We start from the raw sequence: 21,331 nt of genomic DNA, 5'->3' as shown, positions 1-21,331 counted from the left end.
TTAAAAAATCTAAATTGTCTTTACATTACAGAGGCATTATTTATAGGCTGATTTTGTTGTTATTTAGGTTTGAAATAAGCTCACTCTGTTCATGTTCGTTTGATAATAATAATAATAATAATAATAATAATAATAATAATAATAATAAGTTCAATTTATATAGCGCCTTTCACAAACCCAAAGACGCTTTACACAGGAGTTACAAAAAAAGAAAAAAAAGCCACACTGGGAAGAGTAGTGTGCGGTAAAGAGGAAAGTTTTCAGGTTGGCTTTGAAGGAAGAGAGAGTGGAAGAGTCACGAAGCGATTGTGGTAACGAGTTCCAAAGTTTAGGAGCAGCAGCACTGAATGATCTGCCGCCCACAGATCCAGTTTAAACCGTGGGACAGTCAGAAGTCCACAGACAGAAGATGTGAGGGCGCGGGAGGGACAGGACAGATGAATCAGCTCACAGAGACAGGAAGGGGAGAGACCATGAAGAGCTTTATAGGTTCAAAGCAAGAGTTTGTATTTAATCCGAGTGATAACTGGCAACCAGTGCAGTCGCTGTAAAACAGGAGTGATGTGAGCAGTGGCTTGGGGAGTGTGGGGACTCGAGCTGCTGAGTTTTGGATGGACTGCAGGCGATTGAGCAATGTGGCAGGGAGACCATAAAAGAGAGAACTGCAATAGTCAAGACGAGAAAAAATAAACGCGTTGAACAACATTTTGGCATCAGTTTCCAAGAGAAGAGGGCGGAGACGTGCAATATTGCGGAGGTGAAAGAAAGCATTCTTAGTAATGAGTTTAAGATGGGGTTCAAACGTAAGGGTGGAGTCAAAGAGAACTCCAAGGTTTTTTATAACTTGGGAAGGACTAATAGACACACCGTCAACATCAATAGTGAAATGGGAGAAGTTCAGAACCTGTCTTTTGGTACCTACTAATAGAACCTCCGTTTTGTCAGCATTAAGTTTAAGGCAGTTCTTATGCAGCCATTGCTGGTCAGTGATGCAAGTCCTTAGCAGCTGAACAGAGGCTATGGAAGGAGTGACAGTGATGTAGATTTGAATGTCATCAGCATAACAGTGAAAGTTAAGGCCATGGTTACGAATAATCTGGCCTATAGGAGAAACATATAATATAAAAAGAAGGGGACCAAGGACAGAACCCTGAGGCACACCTTGAGCAACGGTAGCAGTGGATGATTTATAAACACCAATAGAGATAAACTGTTGCCTGTTTGCTAGATATGACTGAAACCAGGCTAAAGCTAAGCCAGTGATTATAGAGTAAATACTTTTTAATAAGCTTCTTCATATATAATTAATAAAAAAATATACACTGTTATCACTTACACAGCACTACACACTAAAAACAGCTGATCTGGCACCCAAAAGACTTCCTTTGTTGGTTCCTCTTATGGAACCTTGGGGGGGGAGGTTTCACAAAGAGCACATTTCTCAGAAGGCCTGTTCCACCGAGAACCTCATGATCCCCACAACCAAGTTTCCACACACACACACACACACACACACAATGTGTTTCATAAACTGTGGTCAACAAACAGAATCTGAATTTAAACAGCTATTTTATTCACATGATACAAAAGCATTTTATAGAATTACAAAAGTATCAGTATGATCAGTCATGTAATATACCGAATTTAAAAACATAATACAGTGTGATCATATTTTTCATCTAAAAAGTCTTTGCCAGTGGAAAGCTCAACCACTGCAGGCAGAAGAGGGAATATATGAGAACACGATATTTATTATATTAATGATATATTTATTATCTAAGAGAAGTACAACTTCCTAAACATCTTACACAAATAGCTCCGCGGCTCCTGTTTTATCCAACACGCGGTTTGTTCCTCTTCTCCTGCCGTAGTCAGCTGATCATGCAGGTGAAAGGTCAACTGTTAGACAAAATGGACGTCAATCAGGCTAAACAGGAGCATCTCCTCGCACTAAAGGGTTCGTGTTTAAACTTTTTTCTGTATAAAATGTATATTTAACACATTTTTATTGCGTCAAAACGTTAAACGAGTCCGGGTTTATAAAGTACGGGTTATAAAGAGACCGAGTAAAGCTAATGCTAGCGAGATAAATATTGGCTTGCTCATCGCTGTAAGGCCGAAATACAAATTGTATTTTTAAGTGCACTAGGTAGGGTTTAAGCGCTAGTGTTTCCTACTGTATGTGGTGCACTAGTGTAGAGATGTAGGAGTTATTTGCGATCGAGCCTGAGACAAATACAAACACTGAGCGTTTGCATGCGGATATCTTTATCATAAATTAAATAATGTTTATAATTTAATTACAGATGGGGGTTTATTTTTGTTGTTGTTGCTTTATTAGCAGTTTTTACTTCCTGTTCAGCTGAGAGTGTAAACTGAGGCTGATTTACTGTTAAGTGTTCTCTTCTTTCTTGTGTAAAACTGAATCATTACTAAAAACTGATGTTTAATTACTTTCTTATAATCTAATAAATAATTTAAATAAGAAGCCATAGACGTTTTTTTTCCCTGATTTTTTTAAATTATTAGTTTTTGAAGTTAGTTTTTCAAAGGGTACACTTGGTTTTGAGTTTTTGGTTAAATTCCAGTCACTAATAAAGTTTATTTATTTATTTTTAGTGAGTTTTTGTTTTATTTACCTTTTTGTTTTTCTTTCATTTTTATTTACTTTTGTCTGTTTTTGTATTTGATTCCTATTTTTATTCATTTTTTTGCATCTTTCCTGTACATTTTTTTAACCTGTAAATGATGATGATGATTATTATTATTATTATTATTATTAATAGTTTTATTGTTTTGGGGCAGTGATGCGTCTGACGAAACCCACACTGTTCACTAACATGCCTGTGACGTGTGAAGACCGAGACCTTCCAGGTAAAAACTGAACCTTCATCAGAACACACACCTCCATCCTGCATCAGTCTTCTGTCTCTCTCTCTCTCTCTCTCTCTCTCTCTCTCTCTCACACACACACAGAGAGAGAGTATTGAGAATGAGTGAGTGTGTTCTGATCCACACACAGTTTCTGTAAATGTGACCGTAGTGGATTGATTGATTGATTGCTTTATTCCGAACAGTAAAGATATAAAAACCAACAAAAAATAAAAAATGCAATCATCAAAACATCGTCATAAACAGAATAGCGTAGCCACAAGGCAGTAACATAATAATGTTCGGAAAGGATTAGGAAGAAGTAAATAACTTATCAAGTCCTAACCCTCTATACCACCGCTAATCAACCGTCCCTTTCCACCATAATAAACTATACATACAAAAGAAAGCAAAATCAACAAAAAAAAAGAAAACATACCAAGACATACCAACATGGTATAATATCAATCAAATCATATATACAGATACTTATGCTATGCATATATACACACATACAATACATATATACAGTACATATACACATAACTATACACATCCATACGTACACAGACACCCATATCATAATTATGCTTATATATTATATACAGTTATGCACTATACATATATACACAAATACTCACTTTTTATATAATATATCCGTACGTACCCATACCCACATATATACACTTATATTATCAATAGCATGTTATTGTAATTCCTCCTCCCTATACCTCATAAACATCTGTTCCTTATACCTTTTTTTGAACTGGTTTACAGTTGTACATTTCATGAGCTCCACATTCAAACTGTTCCATAGCTTTACTCCACAAATAGAGATACTGAACGTTTTTAACGTTGTCCTAGCACTGCGAATTTTACATTTCAATTTCCCCCTAAAATTATAGCCCCCCTCTCTATCCGAGAACATTGTTTGGAGATTCCTTGGTACTTTATAATTCCTTACTTTGTACATTATTAAGGCAGTTTTATATTCTATAATATCCCTGAATTTTAAACATTTTCAATGTAAGAATAGTGAATTATTATGATCTCGGTAACCAGCACTATAAATTATTCTTATAGCTCTTTTTTGAAGTATAGTTATTGCATGAAGTGAACATTTATACGCATTTCCCCACACCACTGAGCAGTAATTTAAGTACGGTAAAACCAGGGAACAGTAAAGAATGCGGAGTGAATTATAGTCCAGGACGTGCTTAGCTTTACTCAACACAGATATGCTTCTTGATAGTTTCATTAGTATGTATTTTATATGCGATTTCCAATTAATTCTATCATCTATTATTACCCCAAGAAATTTATTATTAGAAACTCTTTCAATATCAACACCATCTACCTGTACATTTATTGCCCTATTTATTTTATAATTATTAAATAACATGATTTTTGTTTTAGACAGATTTAATGATGATAATTTATTTCGATCAAACCAACTTTTTAATCTGCACAATTCTGAAGAGATTGTTTTCTAACTCATGTAAATTTGTTCCAGAACAAAACATATTTGTGTCATCTGCAAATAATACCATCTTAAATATCTTTGATACATTGCACATATAATTTATATAAAGAATAAACAGTTTAGGACCCAATACTGACCCCTGAGGGACACCACAATCAATATTCAAACGAGTTGACACAGTGTCACCCAACTTCACAAATTGTGTCCTGTTGCTCAAATAACTTTTTATCCAATTTAATACAACTCCCCTTATCCCATACTGTTCCATCTTATTAATTAATATATCATGATTAATAGTATCAAAAGCTTTTTGAAGATCAATAAATATCCCAGCGACATGTTTCTTATCATCTGTAGAGTTACTGATTTCTTCAACTGATTCCATTAGTGCCATCTCTGTTGATCTATTTGCTCTAAATCCATATTGACCATCACTGAGTAGTTTGTATTTTTCAATGAATTTATTGAATCTGTTATTGAATAGTTTTTCAAGAATTTTGGAGAATTGAGGAAGTAAAGAAACAGGTCTATAGTTTGTGAAGTTGTGTTTGTCCCCAGATTTATACAATGGAATTACTTTTGCTATTTTCAAATTGCTTGGAAATGTACCGGTTTGAAATGACAAGTTACAGATGTGTGTTAATGGTTTAGAAACAGTGGCGGCTGGTAGTCTTTCAAACAGGGGAGGCTGGTCGGTTACGATATTTCCAGATTTTAAAAGAAAAAACACATCAATTTTGCCCATACTCTTGCCTCTGATCTGGCTGATTGTTGGCAGCGTCACAAACTGTGAAATAACAGGTTCTTTTGGCCCATTAGCCTACTGTCCAATATACATGATGGTGGTGTTGGGGGGGAGGGGTATATTTTAACATTTTGTATTTTAAAATTGTGGCATGTTGTTTAAAAATTGATCATTATTGAAAGCAGCTCTTTGTCAGGAACCTCAGCAGTAACAGCAGAGTGTTCTGGAATAGGCACAAGCACTGACCTTGGGGAGCCAAACATAGAGCTGGGTGCCACACATTTCATTCAATGACACTTTCCCTATTTTTTTACTTATTTTGACTGAGAAATGTTTTATTGACAATTTTGATAACCCTTCACTTTTAATCCAGGTCTGTAGTGTGAAATGTTCTCGGCTGTGTTTTTGTTTAAAAATGTTTTCCAAATTGTAGCTGTGTTTAATTCATATCCAGAAAAATATATATTCCAATATAATATACTCAGCATAAACATTTTAAATAGATTCTATATTTTTGGTCCATCCATGACATATTACTAAAGTAGCCTATTTACTGTTGTTGATGTGGGTCACTTGCTGTTGGCCAATTCACTTTCTCGTACCAGGAGAGCTGAAAGGAACGAGTATTATTCCCTACCTTTTTCACCAAGTCAATTTGAGGCGTTGGTCTACCCTGCTCTTTAATTTTTTCCTCGAAAGGAAGACTGGCAAATGGCTTCGCCAAAATTAAATCAGCAACGCTTGGCATCCATGCGCAGCTTTCTTGCTAGCTGACTAGCCCCCTCAAGTTCAAGTTCAGTCACTCAAATAAACGAAATTTCTGGAACTAAGATAGCAAACTTGACAACACTATATTTACACTTTATTTACAATGAAAATATATACAAACTAAAAAAGCTGGTAGAAACCGTATGTAATGAATGAAATCGAAATGTAAGCTGATCTCTTACAATACACCACAGCACTTGCGAATCCGCATGGAACTGAACTGAGATTCACCGCTGCCTGTCTATATTTGAAACGAGCTGTCAATCAAAGAAAATATCCGGCCGCTTTCACCAATCACCAGTCTTTTCGCGGAAACTGCCATGTCCCTCCCACTGTGAGGCTGGGAGTCCGTGGGCGGGCGTTTTCGCAGTATTTGTCCAATAATCATCTTGCATTTTGAGATTGAAAAGCGCATAGCTCCCAAATGCCATTGAAGTGCACTGAGGCTGGGCTGCATCGCGCTGTCACGAGGGGGAAAAACTCACGCACACATTAGGCGAACTGGGGAAAGTTATAACGGAATGATTTCACACTGTAGTTGGGTTGAGCACATATATTTCTATGATTCTGGATCTGAAATAGCAATGTTATAAGGTCGGCTATAACATAAGCCTAGCGCAATTCATCCTACACGATGTTCATCATTTTTAGAGGAGGCCGAGCCTCCCTCGCTGTCTTAGAGCAATCGCCCGTGTTTAGAAATCCCCCCAATAATAGTTTTCACTAGTTTCATATCAATATCATTACAATCTGTGCATATTTTATTACTACATTTATTAACTGTATCAATAATTTCCTTCTCATATGTAAGAAACATAGAACAAGAATTCCTCTTTATAATATTATCAATACAATCATCATTTGTTACCGGATCAGAGATATTTTGAGCTAATCTTGGTCCAACATTAACAAAAAAATTATTAAAACTATTAGCAACTACATCCATGTTATAATTTTCGATACCTTTGTCATTAAAGTATTTAGGGTAATGCATTTGTCCAGAGCCATCTTTAATAATACTATTTAATATATTCCATATTCCTTTCATATTATTTTTATTATATATTAATTTACCATAATAATCCTTCATCTCCTTATGATACTCATTAACTTGTTTTTATATTTTTTTATATTTATTTTCTGCCTCTTTTGGTTCTTAATTTAATAAATTCTCTATATAGAATGTTTTTCTTCTTACAGGCATTTTGTAATCCCTTAGTAATCCACGGTTGGTCATTATAGTTTTGTTTTGTACTATATTGCTTCAGTGGGCAATTTTTATCATATAATAATTTGAATATACTTAAAAAGTTATCATATGCTCCATCAATGCTATTCTCTATATAAACTGATTCCCAGTCTTGTATTAATAAATCATTATTTAATGCAAACATGGCCTCCTCAGTCCTCACTCTTCTATACTTCAGTTTATGGTCTGTCACATTTCTCTTATGATTACAGTCATAAATTGTAAAAACTGGTAGATGATCACTAATATCATTGATTAATATTCCACTTATAATGTTATCTATATGATTGGTAAATATATTATCTATTAAAGTAGCACTATGGTCAGTAATTCTGGTGGGTCTGGTAATTTTTGGGTGGAGACTCGTACTGTACATGGTATTAATAAATTCCTCAGTCATACTGTGCTTATTAGGGTTCAGCAGATCAATATTAGTATCCCCACAAATGAAGATAACTTTTTTATTATCTACTGTAAACGTCTTTTCTACCCAGTCCTTAAACGCCTCTATACTAGTTTCTGGCGCTCTATATATACAGCTAATTAATACATTTCTACTTTTTTCAATATTAATTTCGATTGTTAAACATTCTAATAAGTTATCAATCACTGCTGTCATGCCATCTATTAATTTATAATTCAAATTACAGTCCACATACACCGCCACTCCTCCTCCACCTTTATTTTTCCTGTTTATAGAATTAAATTCATATCCAGCCAGTTGGAAATCCACTCCTTTCTCCAGGTCAGTCCACGTCTCTGAGGTGGCGATTATGCTGAATGGATGAGTAAACTGACTTCAGTATTTCTTGATGTGTTTGAAGTTAGCGTCCATGCTTCTGCTGTTGAAGTGTATTATTGATCATTTCCCCACAGCCTCAGTGGACTGATTGGACTGTTCCTCTGTGTAATGGTGGCAACTGTCATTAATGGTTGAGAAAAAGTTATTGTCCGGGTCTGTGTCATTTTCTGTATCCAATAGTTTATGGTCAGTGAATTCATGTGGTTTCAGTTCCAGGTTTTCATAATCAACAAGCATTTGCGTGAGCCGAGTAGTGTTCCGAGTGATGGATGAAGGAGTTATTTCGGTGTGTGTCATGGCTGGGTTTGGTGTAGTGTCACGTCGGTATTGATTACCGTACAGTCCCGATAGCCATCACTGGTATTTGTCCAAGTCCTCGATGTTCCGCATGACCAGAACTCTCACTTCCTCCGGTGTCCCGTTCAGCTTAATGAATACTTTGCAGTTGGTGATCCATGTAGAGTGAATTTTATTATCCCCCGTCCGCAGCACTGAGGTGTTTATCTGTTGGCTCTTTAAGCAGCAGTTAAACTAATTAAAGTATGTTTGTGGAGCTGCAGTAAAATCTCTGCTATGACTTCAGTCTAAAATAAACTCCAGCAGCAGATCAGCAAGGGTTTAATACTCCAGCAAGGGGTTAACTGTCTGGTGAGGGGTTAATACTGTTTGTTTTCTTGTGTGCTGGCGCTCAGGAACTCAACCCCGCTCTGTTCGGGACTGTGCTCCAGAACTGTACATCATTCTGACACTTCTCTGAACTTCTATTTATATGAGGGGTTCGAGTGACGGAGTGGAGCAGATTCCTCTCTATAAATCAGCGTGAACCAGGAGATTACGATGACAGGAAGACAAGAAATAAATACCACACCCATTAAAGCCAGACCTTTAATATTATTTTTTTATTTGAGTAATTAATTATTACAAATATATATATTTTTCCACTGCACTGAAAATATGTACAACATTCTTCTTTCACAGTTCCTTTTTAAAGTTAATAAAATATAATGATGATGATGATAATATCTGTTCCTTTAAACATAAAGTCACTTATTTTCTTTTTCTTTAAGGTGAATGATTGGTGTAAAAAAATGTCTAAACAAATGAAATTAAAATGGGATAAAATCTAAAATAAGTTTAGAAATTAAACTCCTGTTCTCCATGCAGAAGGATTTGATCCAGTTTCAGGTCAACTGATGTAATTGTTCCTGACTTTTCTAAACAAGCATTCTTTAAAAAAGAAAATACAGTCAACCGAAAGTGAGAGGAGACCCAGCGCGGTTAATCCTACACCTGTGTGTGGTTTTTTGCAGGTGATCTGTTCGGTCGGCTCATGAGGGAGGACCCATCAACTATAAAGGGGGCGGAGACTCTGATGCTCGGGGAGATGCTCACACTGCCACAGAATTTTGGGTAAAAATGTTTTTCGTCATGTTTCAGTCTGCTGTTGTTCAGGAGGCGGAGTTTTGACTCAGGAGGTCAGGCTGGATATGACTGAGGGATTTCCAAACCTGATATTGATGACGACTCCTGGAGTTTAATATCACGGTCTGGAACACTGACGTAAATCACATTTCACCCAGTTTTATTATTTACTTTAAAACTCGAGTAGATTTTACACTGAATATTTCTGCTCTCAGAATCGCATTAAAGATTAAAATCCTCACCGTGCTGTCAGAGCCACTGAGTTACACCACCTTACACATTATCCTACAGCGCTGCTGCCAGGGTGTTGATTAATTCTCTATAACAGCAGCTCTGACAGGAGTGCAGGTTTACATTAATGTGCTCATTCTGATACGTTATGGTTTCCACAGTAACAGCTCATTCACAGGGGCGTGTCCAGCAGATGCTCCACTGATAATAACGGATTAATAAACACTGTGAGATGGTTGTACCGTTTCTGAAGGAGTCTCCAGTGTGAGCGCTGTGTATCAGTCAGAGGTGAAGCTGGAACTGTAAGATCTCGGAGATCTTCAGCACGGAGGAGTTTACACTTCGTCTTCTTTATGGTTTCTCTCAGTAACATGACAAGCTGCAATCATTAACTTTAAGAAAGAGAGAAGAGAGGTAGTGTTGTGGGGTGACACTGTACTCAGGAATGAATATCCAGAGGGTGGATGGGAAATCCCACATCTCAGCAGAGTAACTGCTCTATTTCTGATCTACAAAGGAACCTAATAATAATAATAATAATAATGAAAAACAGCACGCTGTTTGTGTTTGTTGTACAGAAATATATTCCTGGGTGAGACGTTCTCCAGTTATATCAGCGTTCACAACGACAGCACTCAGGTGGTGAAGGACATTCTAGTGAAGGTAAAGGTGCACTGCTGAGTCAAACACCATGTGGAGGTGAGAGAGAGGTTGTGTGTTTTACTCCCCCCCCCTCCCCCCCAGGCCGACCTCCAGACCAGCTCTCAGAGATTAAACCTTTCTGCGTCAAACTCCACTGTGTCTGAGCTCAAACCCGAGTGCTGCATCGACGACGTCATCCACCACGAGGTCAAAGAGATCGGGACACACATGTAAGACCTCGAGATCTCACTGTGAATAAAGCTGTGTAGATAGACACTCTACACGCAGGGTCCAAACACCTGACTGCTGAATTTATTTCCTTCATTACTAAATACAGCGTCTCTGTTTCTCAGAGCAAATCAAAAATACACTTAGGCTACATCATCAGAAAATCCGGAGTTGATTATTTTCCCATAACAGCATGTACCCGAGTGTTTTATTCCTCTCACACCACAGCAGTTTAATAACTATTGCAATTTTTTTATTATTAAAGAACAATACGTCATACTTTTTAATGTTTATCCTGTTATAGTTCCTCTTGTCATTGACGTTACAGAATATACAAAATAATTACAGCTTGTGACATCATATTACTGAGAAACCACAAAGAGGAAGTGTAAACTCTTCTGTCAGAAAAAATGTTTGGACCCTGCTGGAAGAAAATACAACCCTGATTCCGGAACAGTCAGGACGCTGTTTAAAACATAAATAAAAGCAGAATGCAATGATCTGCAGGTCCTTTTTGACCCAACTGAGTTCAATATGAAGACAAGATATTTAATATTCAAATGATAAACTTTATTGTTTTTTGTAAACGAGTTTGATGCCGGGCAGCACGGTGGTGTAGTGGTTAGTGCTGTCGCCTCACAGCAAGAAGGTCCTGGGTTCGAGCCCCGTGGCCGGCGAGGGCCTTTCTGTGTGGAGTTTGCATGTTCTCCCCGTGTCCGCGTGGGTTTCCTCCGGGTGCTCCGGTTTCCCCCACAGTCCAAAGACATGCAGGTTAGGTTAACTGGTGACTCTAAATTGAGCGTAGGTGTGAATGTGAGTGTGAATGGTTGTCTGTGTCTATGTGTCAGCCCTGTGATGACCTGGCGACTTGTCCAGGGTGAACCCCGCCTTTCGCCCGTAGTCAGCTGGGATAGAATCCAGCTCGCCTGCGACCCTGTAGAACAGGATAAAGCGGCTACAGATAATGAGATGATGAGTTTGATGCCTGCAACACATTCCAGATAAGTTGTGACGGGGCGTGTTTACCGCTGTGTTACATCCCCTTTTCTTTTAACACTCAGTGTGTGTGAACTGAGGTACGAACTGCTGAAGGTTTGAAAGTGAAATTCTTTCCCGTTCTTGCTCGATATACGACTTCAGTTGCTCAACAGTTTGGGTCTCTGTTGTCGTATTTTGTGCTTCATAATGCACCACATATTCAATGGGAGGCAGGCAGGCCAGTTTAGCACCTGCACTCTTTCTATGAAGCCACGCTGCTGTAACTCGTACAGAATGTGGCTTGGTGTCGTCTCTCTGGAATAAACCGGACATCCCTGAAAAAGATGTCGTCTGTAAGGCAGCATGCCGCTCCAGAACCTGTATGAACCTTTCCGCACTAATGGAGCCTTCACAGATGTGCAAGTTCCCCCTGCCATGGTCACTAACACGCCTCCACACCATCACAGATGCTGACCTTTGAACTCTGTGCTGGTAGCAGTCTGGATGGGCCTTTAATTCTTCTTTTGCCCAGAGGACACGGCATCCCTGATTTCCAAAAACAGTGTGAAATGTGGACTCATCAGACCCCAGCACTCGTTCCCACCCTGCCTCAGTTCGTCTCAGATGAGCTCGGGCCCAGAGAATTCACCAGCGTTTCTGGATGATGTTGATATTCGGCTTTCCCTCTGCATGGGAGCTGCAGCGATGAACTGTGTTTACTGATGACAGTTTTCTGGAGTGTTCCTGAGCCCGTGTAGTCACGTCCTTTATACAGTCATGTGGGGTTTTAATGCAGTGCCGCCTGAGGGGTCGAAGGTCACAGGTGTTCATTGTTGGTTTTAGGCTTTGCTCCCTCTGTACAGAGATTTCTGTTGCAATCATTCCACAACTTTCCCTGTTTTTGTTGTCCCTGTCCCAGTTTATTTGGAACGTGTTGTGGGAATCAAATTAATTTAAGAAATACAATAAAGTTTCAGTTTGAACATTAAATATCTTGTCTTTGTAGTGTACTTAATTGAATATTAGCCAAAAAGGATTTGCAAATCACTGCATTCTGTTTTTATTTGTTTTAAACAGCGTTCAGACTTTTACAGAGTCGGGGTTTTAGAGTTGAGTTTAGTTGTTAATTAAATGGTAATAAATGTACTATACATACAAAATAATCTAACTGAAATTGTCTTTTCACTGAACGCTGTGTGTGTGTGTGTGTGTGTGTGTGTGTGTGTGTGTGTGTGTATTTGCAGCCTGGTGTGTGCCGTCAGCTACACCACTCAGACCGGAGACAAACTGTACTTTAGGAAGTTTTTTAAGTTCCAGGTGTGTGTGTGTGTGTGTGTGTCTGTCTTTATTAATATTCAGAATTCAGGTGTTTCAGTAGATCACGGTGTCGTGTTCTTCATCCTGCATCTGTCAAGTGAATGAATCAGGTTATTTGTATCATGCTTTTAAGAACTTTACAGAAAATTAAAGACTTTAAACATATGAACTAATTTTATCCCGAATAAATTTATTTCACCCTCGACTCGATTTGACGAGTGGGTGTCTTTGCCTCCTTCACTGGAAGTGACGTGCAGAAGCCACGCCTCCTTTACTGAGACTAACAAGCAAGAAGTGCATCTCTGTGTGTGTGTGTGTGTGTGTGTGTGTGTGTGTGTGTGTGTGTGTGTGTGTGTTCTTTAAAAACTAATCTGCTTTAGAGTAATATTTTAGCTAAAGCTCTTGAGTTAAAAATGACATGTAAAGCACACGCAGCTAAAACACACACACACACACACACACACACACACACACACACACACACTTTCAATTACATTATAAATAAATCAGTAGATATAAATAAAGTATAAATTGGATTTGTGGGATCTGGAGTAAAAACAATCTGGTTTTGTTTTTAAAATAATTTACACATGAAAGGGTTAAGGGGCGTGGCCTTCAAACAATGTGGCATGTTAGTGTTATCAGAGCAACACAATTAACATCCGAGCTGGAGAAGGTTCTCACCGAGTCACTGTGTAACACTCACACATCAGATCAGACAACACCGCGGACTCTGATGATGATTATCATTATTATTATTATTAATAAATCTCTGTGATAAGTGTGTGTGTGTGTGTGTGAGAGAGAGTTTTATGGATTACTCCTCCTTCAGTCTGAACTCTGTTTTAAATCAGGTTCTCAAGCCTCTGGATGTGAAAACCAAGTTCTACAATGCGGAGGTGAGGTTCTGTTTATTTACCTGTTTATCCCTTTTCGTTAAGTGTTTAATTTTAACGACCTCATCCTGTCACCTTTATTACAATTAACTGTCTCACACAGTAAGTGTAATAACCATGTAGTAACACACTTACAGCTCCACACTAACAGACAGTGTAGAGATGTGGTCCGCTCCACTTCTGTCTGACTTTTACACTCTGAGAACATTTTAAACAGAAAATAAACCAAAACAGAAGGTTAAAAAGTCTTTACTGAACAGTAAACAAGGTCCGATTGAGTCTAGAACCTGGTGGGATCGCTCAGTAAGACTACGCTCACACCCACTGGTGATGAGTTTCACGTGTCGTGTGTAGGTTATCTCTTGTGGGCGTGGCCACACAGAGCCCTCAGTGATCTCTGCTCCTTTCAGGAATCATTCCAGATAAACATTTGGGTTTGAGGTGTCACGTCTTTTCAGCTTTGATTTACACAGGATTGAGAAAATCACCAGTGAAACGTCTGTGGCGTCGCAGCTCCGTGTCGTATGTAGAAGATGAACAACGGTGACAGTTTCTAGTGTGAACTCAGGATTAGGGTTTCCATCTAGAATACTTAGGAAGCCTTAAGAACTTTATGCAGAAGATTAAGATTACAGCTCCGTCTGACTGATCGGATCAGTTCACCTGGAAAAAACCCGACCGGATCAGCTGGAGTAATTGGACTGAAGTGATGATTGTAATAACTGTGACAGGTCGACTCACACCATGTTTATTCATGAGCTCATTAGCGCTTCTCCTGCTACACATTCCATACGTTTTCTCTTCTTTATATCATTAATCCACAGTTTATAAAATATCCATCCATTTTTGTGTTTTTTGCTTTGTAGTGGGTTTTTATTCGCATGTTAGTGCTGTTTATCACACAATAATTTTGTCCCGTGTGCTTAGAGAACATTTGTATTTTCTTTAACACACATTTCACATTTCTAATCATTTTGTGTTTTTTATTTTCTCCATTAGAGTGACCTCAGTTCTGTGGTAATTCCTTTCCCTTCTCATTGTACACTTTCTTTCTGCAGCCCTGTTTTTGTTTCTGTCCTTTCTTTTCCTCTGTGGAGCCAATAAAATAACCAGAGCTTAAAAAAAGGGAAAACAAATTAAAAAGCACATTTTGGAATAAAAAAGTAATAAAGAGAACAACAGGGAGGAAAAACCGACTGAAAAACCCCACGCTGACAGAAATGCCATGAGGTTTGTTTATTTTTAGTTGTTTTCCCTTTTTCATCTCCTCTCACTGCTTTTGCTGAATCTCTCGAGTGTTTGAGTGCAAATCAGATCTGAGTGTGACACAGGAAATAATAACCACGCCTGTCTTACTGCTTCCTGTTATTTTTCATTTTAAGCAGAAAATCTGCACGTTGAGCCGCATTCAGAGTCTGATTTAGTCACGTCAGGGTTTCCGTGAGGAGAGTGCGTGGTGTTCAGAGTCAGGTTACGCGGCTGATTCAGGTGGTTTACTGAGCGCCAGCTTTAGCTGATTAAACTCGCCGGTGTGTAGGTCACACCTCCATTTCCTCAAGGAGAAACATCTGAGATTTTCAGTAATGTCCAGAACACTGGCTTTACACACACACACACACACAGCTCTGATCCTGAAAACAGTCCATGAAGCCATGAGAGACGAAACCAAAGTCATCTAATCGTAATGTGTGGGACTGTAGGTGATTTATATCACACTTTAATTCAAATGGAGTGAAATAAATAAACAATCCGATGTGGTGTTCTGGATAATCTGAGCGAGTGATCATCTGCTACAGAGAAACGTTAACGTCATTCATCATTTTATCCAGAAAACACTCACTCACTCCTCCAGAACAGCAGCGTCTCTGATTAAGATGAACGATGAAGTCCATCATATTTATTAATTGAACAGTTATTCCACAAAATCAAGTCGTACATGAGCTGGGAGCCAGTGAGGTGCGTAGCACTGAGATTGAGTGGAATAACTGTTCTATTCTATCCACATTCACTGGATTTTGAGAAATGGAGCATTTTTTATTTTTTGCAAATTTGATAAAAATTTTATACAAAACGTCCGACAAAATCATTTCCGCTTAGAATGTCAACAAACCGGCGAAATGACAGGAGCAATTCGTGAAAAATGCGATAATTCTTGAAAAATAAAAAAAGCTACGTTCTTACCATCAAATACTTTTATTCTGTATTTTGTTGCTTTTTTTTGGGGGGGGGGGGGGGGGTGTCTGGTTTTCAAGGAGAGTTTTTATTTTGTCCTCGGTTGGTTTAGTAACGTGCCACCATTTTGTTTTTCTCTCAGACGGTGGCGCTGGACCTCATCAGTCATTACGTCTGAGTGCTGATGTGTGACTTGAGTTTTAACTCCTCACTGCAGCTCTGAATGCGGCTCGGCGTTATTACAGTTCTACACACAGACGTTCTCAGCTTCCTGTTTCAGATTAGTGTATGATTCTGAGGGAATGTGGGAGTTGAATGAATTTGGGGGAAGCTTTAAGCTTGGCATGGACATTGTGCTTTATTCTGAAATAATAACGATCCTTTCAAAGGTCTGATTCCCCCCCCACCCCACCCCCACCCCCCGGTTCATCTCCAGACTTTAAATCGTTCGCAGGCATGAACTAACCCGAGCTGGGAATCTGTGTTCACGGTGTTTCTCCTAACGCACTGCTCTCATATCAACAGCTGCTTTATTCGGGCTGGAGCTTCATTTTATTGGCTTTTTAAAATTCATAAATTAAGAATATACAGGGTGTTCCACAATTATTAGCCCCCCTCCCCTTTTGAAGATCACTGAAAAGGGTTAGAAAAAAAATCCATGTTTTGGCAAAGTCGCTTCATTTCACGCTGAAAAAAATAAGAAAAATCCAACCTTTAATTGAAATAAGGAATAATTCAGAGAAAAACAAATCCCTCATCATGAAATATATTTTCAACAAAAATACGTTACTATTATTGGCACCCCTGGAAATGATGATGAACACGATGTACCTGAAGCATGTTTCCATTTAAATTGAACATGTGAGAGTTGATCGGAGTGTGTAGGAACTTTCATGCTGTAATCTATGACTTCCTGATTAACTGGGGAACAAATATGACGTGACACAGAGGCCAAATTCCCTCAACATCAACATGGGAAAGATGAGAGAGACACAAACCCAATGAGGGAGGAGTGTGTTGACCTCCATAAGTCAGGGAATGGGGATAAAAAAAAAACATCTTACCTGAAAATGTCCATTTCTGCTGTTCGGGAAACATCATTTTCAGGCGAGTAGATTTTTTTTTTTAATTTTGTGTGTTTGTCACACCTGAGAACATGGCGCTGTTGAGGCTCGAACCCAACACTCACACTCCGACAAAGCCCGAATAAACGAGCTGCGATTGCTGTCGCTGTATAAACACTCTTAAGACCGGTTCTGAACCTGCAGACTGACGAGGTTTTCCTGGAGGCTCAGATCCAGAACATCACCACCTCACCCATGTTCATGGAAAAAGTGTCTCTGGAACCTTCCATGATGTACAACGTCACCGAACTGAACGCAGTGTCCTCGGGAGAGGAGCGGTAAACTCCTTACAGCACACACACACACATGCGCACACACAGTGTTCAGGGCTGTAAAGGAGCTGAAGGGAATGAATTCACTAGCTTTAACCAAAATGCTGGGGTCTGTAGTTGGTATAGCAGAGTGTTATGTTTTTATACATGTTAATCAAAAGTGTTACAGTTTAACAGAAATGTAAAAAAAAATCTCAAATTTTCATATTTTTACTTTTTCAGCAAAAGCTAAATTTTTACCAAAAAAATGTAGATTTAAGATTTATCACGTCTCAAATACTGAGAGTTTGGTTTGTTTTTCTTCTTCTCTGTAGTGAGTCGACGTTTGGGAAGATGTCGTACCTGCAGCCCATGGACACGCGGCAGTACCTGTACTGTCTGAAACCCAAGCCGGAGTTCGCAGAGAAGGCGGGGGTCATTAAAGGGGTCACTGTCATCGGCAAACTGGACATCGTATGGAAGACCAACCTGGGCGAACGAGGACGCTTACAGACCAGCCAGCTGCAGAGAATGGTACGGTCCAAACAACCCGATCCTCTACAGGTGGCCTGGGAGGGAGGGCGGTGCCGACAGCGCTGTAGCCTGAGAGTTCGGGGTCCTCGGTTATGGGTGAAAGCAGGGTTTAGGACCTGGGTGTGGTCCACACATCTGGTCTGTGGACCACTCGGGTTTGGTACAGCTGTGAAAGTCATGTGTGGAACTGATTGGCTCACAGGGTGTGGCATTAAACATGATGACTCCATCATCGCAGGTCACTTCCTGTTTATAGTTTTACAGTGGTGTAAACAAATACAGAAGTGTTGTGTTTACTTGGTCCTTCTCCAGGCTCCAGGTTATGGAGATGTTCGGCTCTCGCTGGAGCTCGTTCCAGACACCGTGAACATCGAGGAGCCGTTCGACATCATCTGTAAAATCACAAACTGCAGGTATAAACACAGGAGCTCTCTCTCTCTCTCTCTCGGTCTCTGTCTGTCTGTCTGTGTGTGTGTGTGTGTGTGTGTGTGTGTGTGTGTGTGTGTGTGTGTGTGTGTGTGAATACATGTCATTTATATGAACTACTTCTAAAAATATTTGGATTTTAAATGCAGTTGCTTATTTATTAAATATTGATAAAAGCGTGTGTGTGTGTGGTCTCAGCGAGCGCACCATGGACCTGCTCCTGGAGATGTGTAACACTCGGTCAGTGCACTGGTGTGGAGTTTCAGGCAGGCAGCTGGGGAAACTGGGTCCCAGTGCGTCGCTGTCCATCCCACTGCAGCTGCTGTGCTCTGTACAGGGACTGCAGGTACTGAAGGAACACTCTGACTGACTCTCGGTCACCAGCTGGGGATCAGTTCTCCATCACAGCAGCCCTGACTGCACTGCAGCTGCACATCACAGGGTTATTTATATTAACACACTCGTTTCTATAGTAACAGCTCATTCATAGGGGCGTGTCCATAACCTCTGTCAGGAGAAATGTGTTTATGTAACATTTCTGGAAGGAGTCTCCAGTGTCAGTGCTGTGGAACATCTCCAGGACAGAGGAGTTTACTCTTCTTCTTCTGCTTCTTTGTGGTTTCTCAGGAACGTGACGGGCTGCTTTTTCTGATCTTCTTTAATGTAACTATAAATGGATAAATAGTGACGTTCTGTGATGTGGTGTAAGAGGAATAAAACCCATAGGAACATGCCGTTATAGGAAAATAATCAACCTCAAGTTGATAACAGTAACTCTGTCACTCACTTTTACTGTCTCGCACCCACAGTTTATGACTTATCTAATGCCTCACACTAACCTGTTAGTGCGATCACTCACTCAGTTTAACAGTAAAGGTTCACTGCATTAGCTGGTGTGTAAATGTTAAATGTCTACAATGGGTGAATAAATTTACATTAATTTGAATAAATTTAAATCAGTATTCAGATGTATTTCCCACCGTGTGAGATATTAAACACACTGCAGCACGCACGTCTTATGTTTAATAAGAGTGGTCATGTGACTGCTCAGGCTGTTGATCTATTCAATGCGTCATGTTTAAAATAATTTTATGAATTTGTGTGTTTTGTTTTTTTAAATTTCCTGTAACGTTTGTGTTTCAGAGTATCTCGGGCCTGAGGCTCACAGACACCTTCCTGAAACGGACATATGAGTACGATGACATTGCACAGGTGTGTGTGGTGTGTCCTTACCTGAGCCCTGAGACCTGAGGCTCCTCCCACTTCCTGTATGGGTAATCTGCACCTCCATGGACCAACCGCATCACCACTTTTTACACGATCAGCTGACGACCTTCTTTTAAAGTGTGTGCTTTTAAAGCTGTGTTCTGCTTTTAAGTGTGTGAATATTAATAAAGAGTGAACTCCGAGCCAACAGCAGACTTCTGTACAGAGAAATAACCCATTCATATCCAGCTCATCAAACGTTTAGGGACACACACACACACACACACACACCTGTACTGTTTCTGACATTCCTCAACAGGGTGTGGTTTTTACTGATCGTAAACACAGTCTCACCCGGTCGAGTCAGATCAAAACTTCTGCCTATAAACCACGGTGATGTTCTACAAGAGTGAGGGGGAGAGAGAGAGAGAGAGAGAGAGAAGCAGAGCTTATTTTTAAATTATTGTCAATAGTCACCTGATATTGTTTTCCTCTTTGATCGACTTTAAAGCAGCTGTTTGTAATGTTTACTGCCCTCTGCTGCCTCTCAGGTGAACTGCAGCTGTTATACAAAAAAACACTAATGAGATGCATTCCAACTAGCCCCACCCCCTGTGTTCGAACTCCATATGCTACAACAAGAATTGGGCGGGACTGAATTCATTTCAGGGCGGGAAAAAATATTAATGGAAGTGTGGAATGTAGGAACTAACCACGTGCGCTACATGACAATGATGTCAGAGTTTGAGTTACTTGAAATTCTGTTTCTGTCTAGAAATTATTTTAATGTTCCACACTGCACCTTTAATCCAGAATACGAAAGTAAAATTAAAATTACAAGATGATGAGTGTAAAGCGTTCTGAAGCACTGTGTGTGTTCCCAAACTTTTGATGAGCAGCAAATTTCTGTGTTAAAGTGTAAATACATAAAACTTTCACAAGTAACATGAGCTTCTGTAAATCCATATAGAACATGGCACAGGATTAATGAGGAATAATTAATAATGCATATTTAATCACACTTTCATTCGTTTGGTTGTTGGTGAAGAAATGCACAATAAATTCAACAGTAATTTCACATCATTTTTATTCACCTATGAGTATCTGTCTGTCTGTCTGTTGTTCTGTTTAAAGAGGAACTCTCACACTGGGGTGGTGGTTCTAGAGCAGCAGAATAAATCAGATTGTAAAGAGACAATAAAGTTCCTCATGTCGTCTCTGTGGAACAAACAGCTGCTGAGAGTCCAGTAAATCTAATATCATGTACACCGAGTCCTGTAAACATCCACACGAGGTCTTATTGACCCTGAAATGAACAGAAAGGGCAGAAAAATGGACTCGCGAACACCGTGACATTAACACACCGCTCTGGCTGGACCGAACACTGAGGGCACGAGTGAGGATGAGAAGAGAAATGTCCTGAACAAGACAAGACAAACCCAGATCAGAATTCTATAGAGGAAATATTCAGTGTTTACAAAGAGAAAGAAAAAAGAGAAAGTGGAAAAAGCAAGAAAAAGTGACACTAGTTTAAAATGAAAGAAAGTTTAAGAAACAAAGATTAAAGGAGTAGAAAATGCAAAGTAAATCCATGCACGGGTCGGTAGCTTGTAATATTGAGAGGCCGTAAGAAAGGTTTCAGGCATGTTTGACCATTTATAAGAAAGTTGTGAGTGTTTTTGTATCGCTGCTCTAATGCCACCAGGACGCTGCCATGTTGCCTGTTGGAAGGGCGACGCGTGACGTCATTTGGGCGCAAGGCTGAGTGTCGCTCTTCAGTACTGAAGGGGCAAAGCCAAAGGGCTGCTAAGGTGACGATGTCGGGTTTTTTCACTAAACATCTGAAAGTGTATTAATGAGCTGCAGCCCTGACTTATGGACAAACCTGAACTCTTTACCTGAAAAACGAGGCTGAAACTGTGTGTTATTCTACTCATTAGCACGCTTAGCACGCTCTCGACTCATTCATGAAAAACTTCAAGACGT

The 21,331-nt window shown here is 39.5% G+C and overlaps 1 protein-coding gene across 2 annotated transcripts; it reads left to right on the top strand.

The window, feature by feature from the left end:
• The first annotated feature begins 1,881 nt into the window (after positions 1–1,881).
• On the top strand, positions 1,882–20,428 carry trappc13 (trafficking protein particle complex subunit 13). Of its 2 annotated transcripts, XM_060909038.1 has the most exons (13): positions 1,882–1,957; positions 2,806–2,874; positions 9,229–9,328; positions 10,150–10,234; positions 10,316–10,443; positions 12,664–12,736; positions 13,591–13,635; positions 14,632–14,649; positions 17,073–17,206; positions 17,515–17,713; positions 18,026–18,126; positions 18,338–18,485; positions 19,283–20,428. In XM_060909038.1, exons 1-13 carry the CDS (start codon positions 1,882–1,884, stop codon positions 19,388–19,390), a joined length of 1,284 nt encoding a protein of 427 aa, XP_060765021.1. In that variant the 3' UTR covers positions 19,391–20,428. The 2 variants fall into 2 exon arrangements, with proteins under 2 accessions (XP_060765021.1, XP_060765022.1); XM_060909039.1 differs by lacking the exons at positions 10,150–10,234; positions 10,316–10,443 and having other exon boundaries at positions 1,898–1,957.
• The last annotated feature ends 903 nt before the right edge of the window (positions 20,429–21,331 follow it).

The sequence above is a fragment of the Neoarius graeffei genome, chromosome 25 (assembly GCF_027579695.1).
Source record: "Neoarius graeffei isolate fNeoGra1 chromosome 25, fNeoGra1.pri, whole genome shotgun sequence".
In the NCBI taxonomy this organism is placed as follows: domain Eukaryota; kingdom Metazoa; phylum Chordata; class Actinopteri; order Siluriformes; family Ariidae; genus Neoarius; species Neoarius graeffei.
The sequence above is the reverse complement of the archived record's forward strand: the minus strand, read 5'-3'. Positions and strand labels throughout refer to the sequence as shown.

Coding starts and splice junctions, on each gene's coding strand:
- trappc13 (XM_060909038.1), top strand. CDS start 1,882: ATGCAGGTGAAAGGTCAACTGTTAGACAAAATGGACGTCAATCAGGCT. Junction 1,958..2,805: donor GCATCTCCTCGCACTAAAGG/GTTCGTGTTTAA, acceptor GTTTTGGGGCAG/TGATGCGTCTGACGAAACCC. Junction 17,714..18,025: donor CCAGCCAGCTGCAGAGAATG/GTACGGTCCAAA, acceptor GTCCTTCTCCAG/GCTCCAGGTTATGGAGATGT.